This window comes from Chelonia mydas, chromosome 15 (assembly GCF_015237465.2).
Source record: "Chelonia mydas isolate rCheMyd1 chromosome 15, rCheMyd1.pri.v2, whole genome shotgun sequence".
Classification (NCBI taxonomy): Eukaryota; Metazoa; Chordata; order Testudines; family Cheloniidae; genus Chelonia; species Chelonia mydas.
Window position 1 is genome coordinate 1,696,259 of NC_057856.1, and position 11,667 is coordinate 1,707,925.

Genomic DNA, 11,667 nt, shown 5'->3' on the forward strand with positions numbered 1-11,667 from the left:
TCTGAAAAGCATGATATCATTGATTGTAAAGGATCCATCATGCTCTTCTCAGAGCCTCAAGGGGGTTCCCCCCTTAGCTACGTAGAGACCCTCTCGCCTTCCCACTGATGGGAACCTGATAACACTCCCTTTGGAGCCAATCAGCCCCAACTGAGTCACTGAAGAGTCGTGCAAAGAAGCCTCCTACTCCTGCTGATCTGAGACTCAAATTCACATACTGGCCCTAAATAAGCCTAATTCTCTCTGCTTGGTAACATAAAAAAACCTAAAAGCACGCTGGCCATGGGCTTCAAGAGCTCTGAGAACAACTTAGCAACTTTTATAAAGCATATCTGCTACCAGTTTGTTTGGTGGAAGATTGAGTTACAAAAATAGTAACAGTCTCCTCCTGTCCTTTCTGTAGCTTAGCCACCTCCTGCTCTCCTCCTCCAATGATTTAGTTGGGGATTGGTCCTGCTTTGAGCAGGGGGAGGGACTAGATGACCTCCTGAGGTCCCTTCCAACCCTGATATTCTATGATTCCTCCTCTCCTTCCTTAGGCAGCACAGAGGTATTGGGTCCTGCCGGCTCTGGAGTTGAGGGACTGCGTAACCAAAGTACAGGAATGAGACAAGAATGAATATGTTCAGTGGGACAGGCTGATTAACAGAGAGAGGAAGTCTGGGTACTGTACTGTGTATCAGACAGAGCTACCATTCACCTGAGGAACACATCTCCTGATCCCCCTTAAGCCACTATGTTCTTATTCTCTTTCTTTGAAGGCTCTTGCCCAGCTGGGTCCCTCTGCATGCTGGCAGGGAAGGAGGACTTACCAAAAGCCAGCTCGCTGAAGCAATGTGCAAGAACAGGATTTCAGTACATATCACTTGACTGCCCTGGAACACACATGCAGCAGAGCAGAGCAGCAAGAGAGAGACCACATGGCAAAAGCAAAACAGACAGGCACAGCAACGGAAGGACAGGACAGAGAGCTTTAAAAATATGTACATAGCAAAGTATTGCTGTACTTATGAAATTACAGTGGCCATACTCGCATACTACTGACATTTGGCACCTTGGAAAATAGCAGCCTTTGAGCTGGTGTGACGTGTTGGTACCTGCAGAGTTAACCCGAAGGGCAGAAGCAGGAGCACCAGCAAATCCACAGGGAACCTCTGTAATGTAACTGGGGAGGAGAGTGAGGCATTCCATTTCTTTCTCCATACTGGGAGCTCTGGTGGGAGAAGGTCCCCTGCCTCTAAGGAAAGGAGGGGATGTGGAAGGAAGGCAACGTAACACAGCAGGAAAAACAATTCTCTATTCAATGCCTCTAGGACAGATGCAGCTGGAGGGGTGGAGTGAAGCTTGATTCTGTCCAACAATCTTCCCCTTAATTATACTTCCATTCTATAGGCAAAATAGATCTACGCTGGCTGCTGATTAGCACAGAATGAGACAGAGGGGTGTGTGCAGGAGAGGAGAGAACTCACTAGTCTCTGCTTTGTGGGTTTAACAAAGGACAGACCCACCAGCCTGAGGGAGCTTGGAGCTGCAATCTCCTCACAGCTGTTGGTACTTGGCTGATATGACCATTGGGCTTGCAAATCACAATCCTCCACCATCTGGGTACGACAAAGTCATTATTAGAGTTATTGGACCCCAGCAGCCTGTTGGTCCATAGGGTAGTAAAGCTAGGTGTGTTCAAAGAGTAGGTTTATGAAGCACAGAGGCAACTAGCACTCAATGGAGGGGCCCTAAGTCTGGAAGTATCAGACATTTAATCATTGCAGTCTCTTAAAATAATGACAGGTTTCAGAGTAGCAGCTGTGTTAGTCTGTATTCGCAAAAAGAAAAGGAGTACTTGGGACACCTTAGAGACTAACCAATTTATTTGAGCATAAGCTTTCGTGAGCTACAGCTCACTTCATCGGATGCAAGTTTATGCTCAGATAAATTGGTTAGTCTCTAAGGTGCCACTAGCACTCCTTCTCAGTCTCTTAAAAGTTTCTGATCATTTGCAGATAGCTTTAGAGAATGTGGACGAGAAGTCATTTACTTCTAACCACCTTCATGCTGCTTGTTTAAACACTTACTTGAGATGATGGCATTTCAAAGAAAAATTGAAATGGTGAAAGGTTTGGTAATTGCTCCAGATGGGATGTATCTGTGGAAATTATTCACATCCCTTCACGCCACAATCTCCCACATCTTGGGACTAACAAACAACAGGATGGATAGCAAGGCCACCAGGTGTATGCTGCAGGGTAGAGACCACTTGATGGCATTCACAGGTCCCAATAAGATTCACAGCAAAAGCAGCAAAGCCAGGAGGAAAGGAATTGCCAGACTGGATCAGAACAACTGTCATTTAACACAGTATTTGGTCTTCAATGGCAACCAGTACCAGATCCATCAAAGGAAGGTGTGCAATCCTCTTACTAGCAGTTATAGAGTAATCTCTCACAGGGGAAGTTTCTTCCTGAACACAGGGAGGTTGGGTTAATGCCCTGAAGCATATGTTTATAGGTTCTGATCAATTTTTATCTGATATAAGGAAACAGAGGATGCCCTTATTCACACAAGTGTTTAATCCTATTTTGAATGCTACTAAGCCCTTGGCCTCAATACTTTATATTTGTCTCCACAGGTTAACAAAACACAATTTTTATTCAGTTTAAATCTGTTGTCTTTTCAATTTCATTTGTACCACATTGTTCTTGTATTAAGAAAAAGGGTAGATGGGAGACAGAGTGAAGCAGTCTGTTCTCTGCTAAACTGCAGACCACCAGATCTGGACTTGGCTGAGGAGCACAGGAAAGAGTTTGCAATTCCCCTTACTGAGTTCCACAACAAAGGAGGATGAGGAGGTGGCACTATGGAAAACAGCCCAACTTCTTTCAAAGCCCTCAAGTGGATGCTGCCCTCTTCCTGGGAAAAAAATGGAGCTGTAATACAAAACACTCTTACCATGTAGGATGACTTGCTGGTGATCTCCAAGAGCTTCTGCTTTGCTCTCCGCTCGGACTCTCGAGCCTCCTGAAGATCCTGCTTTAGCTGATCAGCCTCCTTTGCCCTATGCACAGTAACAAACAATGACAAATATCAAATCAGAGATGGACAGGGAAGGAATGGAGTGGGATGAAAGTCAGAGAAGGGAAAACGGAGCAACACCAAAGTGTGGGTGTAGCGGGGGTTGGGATTTATCTGGAAATGAGATCTATTAAGCTGAAGAATAATTTCCAAAAGGGAAATGGTGGAAACCCAATCACTTGAGACCTTCCAACTAGACTGGACAAATACTGAAGAAAACAAACCTGCACTGACTACTAAGGATGGAGAAGACCGGCTAGATGACCTACCAGGTCTTCTCCTTCTAGCTAGGATCTGATACTGCAGGTGGGGCTGTTACCCGCTCAATTTAGGGCACCCTAAATTTAAGGGTTTTTCCCCCCCCCAATTTTAGTGGTGAACTTCGAGTTTCACCCAAGGCTGGTTTAATATGGGGTGGGAGAGGGGCTAATCAGGTCTCAGGCCTACAGGGCAGTGGAGAATCCAAACGAAGCGGCAGGAGAGCCACATCACAAAAGGGCAAGATCTAAAATCTGGATGTTGTGTTAGCATTTGCAAAAAGACTGACACCTGGACAATAAGGTCAAGCTGCTGGAGTGGGGAGGACAACTTGGGAATACAGTGAGTGATCAAAATCAGAGCAGAGGTAGGAAGCTTTGGCTTGGGGAGCAGAAGGTTTGGTCTTCTGAATATTAATCATCTACTGAGGGTTGTCTAAAAGGAACAGAAGAAAATGCCCAACAAGTCCTATATGGACTTTAACATGCCAATCTCAGGGCCAAAGGGTTCTAACTCTACCATTTATCCTTGATGTACGGCAGCTCCTGAGGACACTCCCTGGATAGAAAGCAAAAGGAAAGATGAGGAGAGAGAGAGAGGGAAGCCTTCTTTGCTGCATCAGAATTTACAAGGAGCTCAAGATAGAGAAGGGATGGCTGGGGATAAAGCTATTGAACAAGCGAGAGGGCTGAAGACCAATGCACTCATAAGTGATAACAGGGAGAAAGTTAGTTCACCCACTAACGAAATGCAACGTGTGACAAGAGCTCTGGCATACCATAGGCTCTGAATAACACACAACAGGGACTCTGGCACAAAGGGTCCCCAGGCCTAACATGCAACAGAAGCCTCGTGACTAGTCAGGAAGGCGAGAGATCTGGGAGTGCAATGCCAGAGCAAGGGCGAGAATGATGAACTGTGTTTAATATCCAGAAGCAAAACTCCAGTGTTATTAATGAATGGAGCCAAATACTTTGGAGAATACGGCAGGTGTTTCTCTGGCTGATCCTACAGCTCCGTGATAATCTGAGCCAATGGCTGCTCATTCTAGTTAGTGCTCCAAGAAGAGCCAGGGAAGAAGAGTCCTATGGACAGTTTGAAAGGAAGACTATATTCCAGCCACCCACAGAAGCCAGTAGCTGAAAGTCCCTCTCCTAGTCACTCTCTCCTCATTGCATCTCTCCCGTAAGAATTCTCCGCATCAGGCTCAAATACAAGAAAATCAGGGAGGCCCAATATGTACATTAGCATTCGTTTACCATTCAGCAGAAGCCTACTTTTGACAAACACAGCTGCCTAAAGAAAGAAAACAGCTCAGTCTTGTGGCCAACTAGCCCTCACAGGTGTCTGAGATACCAAGGGCTCACTGCACACCGTTTGGAAGGCCTGTATAAAGGTGTGACCCCAGGATACTGTCTTGGTCAATCTCACTGGCAGATCTGGAAAGTGGAGCATGGAAGCAGGTGTAGGGTTCCTCCCTCTGACCTTCTCTCCGATTCTTCTGCCATCTTCAACGCCAACATCTCTGCCTCCAGGACCTTCTGTTCCATCAACCGTTTCTCTTCCTCTGTCCGGATTGCCGTGGCTTTGATCCGCTGCATCTCCTGCTCCGCCTCAGCTGCTTTCTGAGCCAGCAGCTTGGCTTCCTCTTCTGTGATCTGGGCTTTTTCAGCCAGCAAGTCTGCTGTCTCTTCAGATCTCATCTGGGAACCAACACATACAGCAGTGTCAGCATGCACAAGGGTCCCACCCTGACATGTCCAAGATTCCTGTGGTAGGGACCCTAAGTCCCCTGCCCCACCTTTTTACTATGACTCACGTGTGCGCAAATTCCCCATTTCCACAATCCTTGCAGTGCTCTGGCCACTGTGCAATAAGCTCCCAACCAAGACTCTGATACTCTCAGGCTCTCTGCCTCCAGTTAATCCTCCACTCAGATGGTGTCATAGCAGGGCCCTTGCACGACACCATTCAGCTGACCCATCTGTCTTTTTAATCACTGTTCACCAGCCGGGGCTTACGAATAGCCCCAGAATGCACACTGTATGTCTGCTGCCTTCAGCAAAGGGAGTCACAAACATCTGCAGTGACTGGAGAACAACCACCATAAAGACATACCAGAGCCTCATTGGCCATTGTCGCCTCCTCCTTTAACTGCAACAACCTCCTCTCCAACTCATCCCTTGTTCGCTCTGCCTCTTCCCTCATCTGCTTCTCTCGAGCCAGCCGCTGACGTTCCATCTAGGGAGACGAGAGGAGACGAAGGAAAGGAAATGACAAATATTAGAATAACCAACGTTCAGTGTATTCCTGTGATGGGGCACACTCGTCCCACACTGGACAGGGAAGGGTTAACACTACATTGTGTTAACCACACCCTCTCAACTCTACTGGGCATGCTCCAAATGCACTAGTATAAAAGGGAGCAGCTCAGCTCAGTTACTTCTGACTGCCAGGGAGGAAGGACACCACCGGCTCCAGCCAAGGATCAGCTGAAGCCCGAAGCCGTGGGAGTCAGAGACACCGCAACCCAGGCAAATGCCAAGCTACCCTCAGAGGCCCCACAGAGTCCGGAGTCGTCAGGGACAGTGCAGACCAGGGAACCCGGAGACAGCTGAGATGCCCAGACCGCAGCAGTGGAAACTACAGTAGGAAGCAGCCCAGAGCAACTAAATAGTGGCCTGGTTAGTGAGCCTGAATTTTGAGACAGCATGTTTCGGTCTGAACCCCACGCTGATGCAGTGGCCTGTGCTCCGGGCACAACCAGGGCCCTGGGCTGTGGTCCGGTGACCCCTTTTTGTGCGTGGCAGCCCCCTTCCCGACTGAGACCACTGGACCTCACTACCCCGCTACCAGAGATGAATTTACTGACTTTGGCCATTAGGTCTTACTGCCCTGCTAAGAGGGGCGAACCTATGGACTTTAGCCACTAGGCCTTACTGACCTGCCAACTGAGGCAAGACTATTGACCCTGGCCGTTGGGCCGCACTGCCCAGCTATTAGAGGCAAGTACGCTGACTTTTGCCTTTAGGCCTCATTGCCCTGCTAAGAACGGCAAGTATATTGACTCAGGCTAAGGAGGCACAGACGTAGGTTATGTACGTTCCACCCCTACGCCCTAAGAGAGATGGCACACACTCGCCCTACACTGGACAGGGTCTCCCCCCAACCCTGTTACAATTCCCTAGGTATGGTGCATTTCACGAGGTATGGTGCATTTCACGGACAGGATGGGAATGTTGTCTGCGGGTCGGAGAGCACTCGGATGAGTATGATCTCCTCCTTCTGCTTCAACTTACCCATTTGTCAACTAGGGATATTTCACTACCAAAAGGGGACAGGCCTATTAATGTGTGTGAAGCACTTTGTGATCCCAGGATGACAAGCACTGTAAACCACAAATTCAAACAACAGGGACCTTTGTTATTTTCCCATCAGCTACAACAGCAGCTAAAACCTAATGCACTGGAAATTCTTCCCCATTCTATTCATTTAATGGGTAGGCCAGAAAGTGTATGCTTACCAACAGTAAGATTCCTATACAAGTCAAGCTACCTCCTCTCACAGTGTAAAGTAGTCACGGTACATGTGAGAAAGAGCCAGTCAGGTCCTCTCTGATACAACCTAATCTAGCGGAATCCCTTCCGCCTGCTCCCAGGAGAATGTGCAGCACCTATACTACCCTGAAAGCACCCTGCAGTCAGTAGTTTAGGCAGCAGCTGCACACTGTACAACTTGTGCCCTTTGCTAACCAAGCGGTGGAAGGGAACTGCAAAACCAGTCAATTCACCACCTCTTAGCACCCCGATCTCACAGTGATAGGCCCATTATAAATACAGTACCTTGGTTACACGTATAGATCACTGCATTACTCAGGCCACATACTGAGTTTAATGAGCCGAACAAGGAAGCAAGCCATCTCCCTGTTATCCTCAGGCACTGGCTATGTTCTGAAAGCAGGACACCCACTGCTTTAACAGTGGTGCTTCTCTCTACTAAAGGTACCCTTCATCAATCACCACTTGTTATGATCAGGATCCCATTCAGGGCTCATGATGTGAGCAAACTGCTCGGAGCCAGTTCACACAGTAACCCTGGAGTGTAGGCAGCGAGACACAATAAAGGGGGTTAATCCAAGGGAAGGCGGCAAGTCTCCACATTTCTTATATAGCCTAGTGGCGAGGCCACTGGACTGTGCCTAAGGTGACCTGGGTTTAATTAACACGCCTGCTGGGTGGCCTAGGGCAAGTCACTTTCCCTCTGTAAAACGAGATCGTGAGCCTGACCTCCTCTGCAAAGCACCTTGAGATCTATGGATTAAAAGCACTAGCTATAAGCCAGGTATTATTCCTCCTCCTCTGGGCCCACTTGCAAAAGCTCTACCCGTTTCATCTCAAAGTCAGTGATAAACATGTACCCACCCCCCACCTCCAGAGCCAGGTGGTCACTTCCCTGGTAAGTCTTCCCAAGCCCCTGAACCCCTACCAGGCAGTAACCCAAGGCTTCTCAGTTCTTCCTGGCTTCATTCAGACAGATCCTCCATATCCCTCAAGGAGCCCATCAAATTCCAAACGCTGCCCCCTTCCCCACTAATTCCTGAAGATTCCAGGTTACTCATCATCCTCAACCTCAAGGAGGATTGCCTGGGGCTCCTTTTAGTCTGCCAGCACCATTCCTATAGTGGCCAGAGGCACCGAGGTTAGATGCAAGCATTCTCTCCTCCCAATCAAAGACGAGGGTGCTGCCCTTGAAAGGAGAACTGGACACAGGTCTCCTGCATGGCACTCCAGAGCATAGAAGAAGGCTGGGCAAGGTACTCAGTTCTAACCCCCAATCCTTTGCAATAAATCCCAGTAGACATGTCTGAATCCAAGAGCAGTACATCTGCGTTTAAAGTCTCTTGGTACAGCTGGCTGATACTGCTGCTATCTAGTGGCTTATCCAGAAATGAACGTTTATATTCTAAGCAGCAGCACTCAGATTAGCTGTGTGGGTTTCAGTGAGTAGAAAAGGTCTATGAACAGAAAACAATGATTCATACAATCCAATTTGCTGATATATTCTCATTGGCTACAAGCTGGTGCCTGCGATGTGTTGTTCCTGCCGCCTGACCTGTGGTGGATAGAGGCCAGGACTAAATCAGCATGCAGGCTGCATGCCCCGAAATGTCAGCATGCATTCCATCACCATCTAATTAGGAAATGAGAGCACAAAGCAATGGCAAAGCACAACTCCTGCCTTAATTACAATCAACTTCCCCAAGACACTACAACTTTCCTGCAACAGGGCTAGGTAGGGATGGATGCAAACATATGTACCATGCGCACAGGTTATCCTTTTCCCCATCTACTTATACCTCCGAGCCTGTAGTCTGGTGACTTGTCAGCCATTCTGCCATCAGCCCACATACCGAAGTATAAGAACTACCTGTAGTAACAGGGCAGGCTACTAGATGAGCAGCTCAGCAGAGCCTGCCTTGCACACCTAGTGCTGGTGCTTTTTGCTATTCTGTTCCCTCCTGATATATTTATATTTCTGATTTTGGCTCACATCTGGGTTGTATTACAAGGTCTCTCTCACCTGCTTTCTGGCCTTCTCCTCCCTGGCTTGTGCTTTCATCTGCTGGACCTCCAACGAGTCTGCCTTCCTCCTCCTCATGAATAGATCGTGGTTTCCAATACACAGCTGAAGAATCTGTTCCAGCCAAAAATAAGGGGGAAGAAAGGAAAGAAATGAACACATACATACTTAGATGACATGATCTGTACTGCCAGCACATAGACCAGAGTTATTAACACTTAGTGCTCATATAGCACCTTCATCCATGGATCTGAAAGCACTTTACAAAGTATCATTATCCCCGTTCTACAGATGGGGAAATCTTCACAGAAAGGTGAAGTGAGTTACTCTCAGAAATGGAACCCGGGTCTTCTAAATCCCAGTGCATTTTCCTATGCGCTGGATCAAAATGCCCCTCCAGGTTAAAGGAGCACTATGGGATGAGGTACCATAAGCAACATATCTTCACTCTCGGGAAGGAGGGGAGATGAAAAGACAGAAAGGCTACCCAATGCACAGCATTCAACCCGCTTACACCAACCAGTCTGGAGCAGAATCACAGCCTCGCTGGAGGCCTTCAGCCATGCCTACTGCATGACTTGTGGAGCAATGTAGTTGATTCTAGCCCTTAGGGGCAGAGGAGAATGATCTGAAACTGACGTTGGTGGGAAGAATGGTAGGAAAAAGCTAAGGGGTAGGTGAAAACTACAGTCTCCCTCAGACTCATCTCTAAGGGCCTGATTCAGACCTCACTTGTGCTGGCATAAATCAGGACTAGAGTACAGTGAAGTCACATCAGTGTGAGACTGAGGAAAGTACAATAAGTATAAGGCCCAAGGATTAGGCCCTGCCTTGGTAAGGTAACAGTACCTTTCCTGAGTCTACAGTAGGTACAGGGCAGACTATGTTGGCAGAGTCAGGACAGAAATCCCTCTGCCTACCCCCAAAAGAACCCAAAATATACTGTACTCTCCTCTAGAGAGTATAGCTGAGTAATAGGTATTACAGATTCTGGGTCAGATTTTCAAGAGCCAGCAGTTCTTATTGTTCTCCTGATGCAGAGTGCTGTTGAAAGTCTGGTCACTAGTCAGGATGCCTCAAGAAGCGCTGCTGGCTACTGACCAATTTTGAAAATCTGGCTCTAGATTTATTACATGGTTTTCTGGCTGTAAACTTTAGAGTCAAAACAGACACTAATGTCTAAAGTGAGTGACTTTTTTTTCCACCTTGCATAAATGGCCATAAGTACATGAATGCAATGGATATGAGTTAGTCTCTTCTCTTCAGACAACCACTTGTCACGACTCAAGCGATGTGTCCCGATAGAGGCTAAGTACTGAGTGAGCACAGACCAGTTAGTGTTTTCTATTAGACACTGTGATCATCCTGAAATACATCAGCAGAGCAGCAAGGGGAAGCCCAGGAGAAGCAAAAGGACATTCGGGGAACGAGGGAGATGAGAAGAATTTTGTATTTACGGCGCAGGGCAGATGTAACCAGAAGGTTCAAAAAAAGATCAGTGGAAGAGATGGGGAGAAATTCCATGAAGGAGCTTGACTCTTCCCCCCACCCTTTCTCAGAGGCTATAAATTCTTGATTGGATCCGAAACATTGGATCAGACGTGCAGTCCCTCAAGTCAAGTGTGCTACCTCTGACAGTAGCCAAGATGTGTGAATAAGGAAAACCCTGAAAGAACATTCCCTCAAATTGCCTACAGAAGCTTCCTCAAGAGCTACTGCTACAGATAATAAAATCACTGTGCCTGCGAACTTACCAGCTTATTCACACGCAGCTTTGATGAATTGAATTTAAAGACATCGATCTTTTTGTCCAATGGCTTAATTGTAAACTGAAAGGAGAGAAAAAGAAAAAAGTCATCAAACTCAGAGCCTAGAACAAAACAGGGTAGCAGAAAGAATTACACAGCATGCTGGCTAAGAGCAGGTAAATGGAGTGCCAGATAAACAAGCCTGAGAGCAGTCCTCATGGCTTCCAGCCAAGCAGGCCAGCTAGGATCAAAAAGCAATCAAGAACTGCTGTTCCCCCATCAGGAAAGCTCAAGTGCCTCCCAGAAGCAATGTCCTTAAGCTGCAAGAGGAGAGAGTGATTCCTGTCTGCTCAGCGAGTGCTCTCTGATGACCAGGTCACAGGTCTTGGATGGGGTTGTATACCCACCCTTACAACCAAAGGCAAGGTGCTTCTGTATAGCAGGATATGGGGAACTAGGAACAGGGAGGATTAAAAACAATTGTGGCCCATCAGAGTAGAAGAACTAGTTTGAACTGCCCAGTGGGTTGGTGCTTAATTATAGAAAGCAGAGACGGAAACAAACAGTTCTATTTAGGCTTGGCAGAACTGGATTTTTATTTTTTTTTATAACTTTGAACATTCATTTATCAATTTAAATTTTCAACCTTTACCGATTTAAATTTTCACAGCTGCAGGAAACTGGGAGGTTCAGAAAACAGGGGGTCAGACAATAATAATTTAATCTCAGTAGATGTTGAGATTTATAAATCTTTATCTTTCTGATCATTAAAACACAAATTGTCAACAGCACATGGCAAAATATACAAAATAAATATCCTTAAAATCAAACTCTAAGAAGTTCTCAAGCAGCATTATTCTTACTTTGCCTATCTGTAAATTTTGATCATCATCGACGGAAATAGTTTTTAATTGGTTTGTGTGTATGCGGTGAAACTGACATTTACCAATTACATATCTAATCCTTCCAAGCCAGTTATATTCGATCCATGCCTCTAGCCTATCTCCCCCAA

General features: G+C 46.8%; 1 protein-coding gene across 9 annotated transcripts in view; it reads right to left on the minus strand.

Annotated features, from left to right (window-relative positions):
- The window catches only part of NF2 (neurofibromin 2), a 112,606-nt gene that overhangs the window by 42,097 nt on the left and 58,842 nt on the right, over positions 1–11,667 (minus strand). For all 9 annotated transcript variants that reach the window (XR_005222339.2, XM_037878366.2, XM_037878368.2 and 6 more), the window contains 5 exons: positions 10,662–10,736; positions 8,908–9,021; positions 5,446–5,568; positions 4,813–5,030; positions 2,947–3,052 (listed from right to left, as the gene is read on the minus strand). Coding sequence is in view for 8 of the 9 variants with exons in the window: in XM_037878366.2 (XP_037734294.1) it covers positions 2,947–3,052; positions 4,813–5,030; positions 5,446–5,568; positions 8,908–9,021; positions 10,662–10,736 (636 nt within the window). In the remaining variant the exon portion in view is untranslated. The remainder of the gene's footprint in view (positions 1–2,946; positions 3,053–4,812; positions 5,031–5,445; positions 5,569–8,907; positions 9,022–10,661; positions 10,737–11,667) is intronic.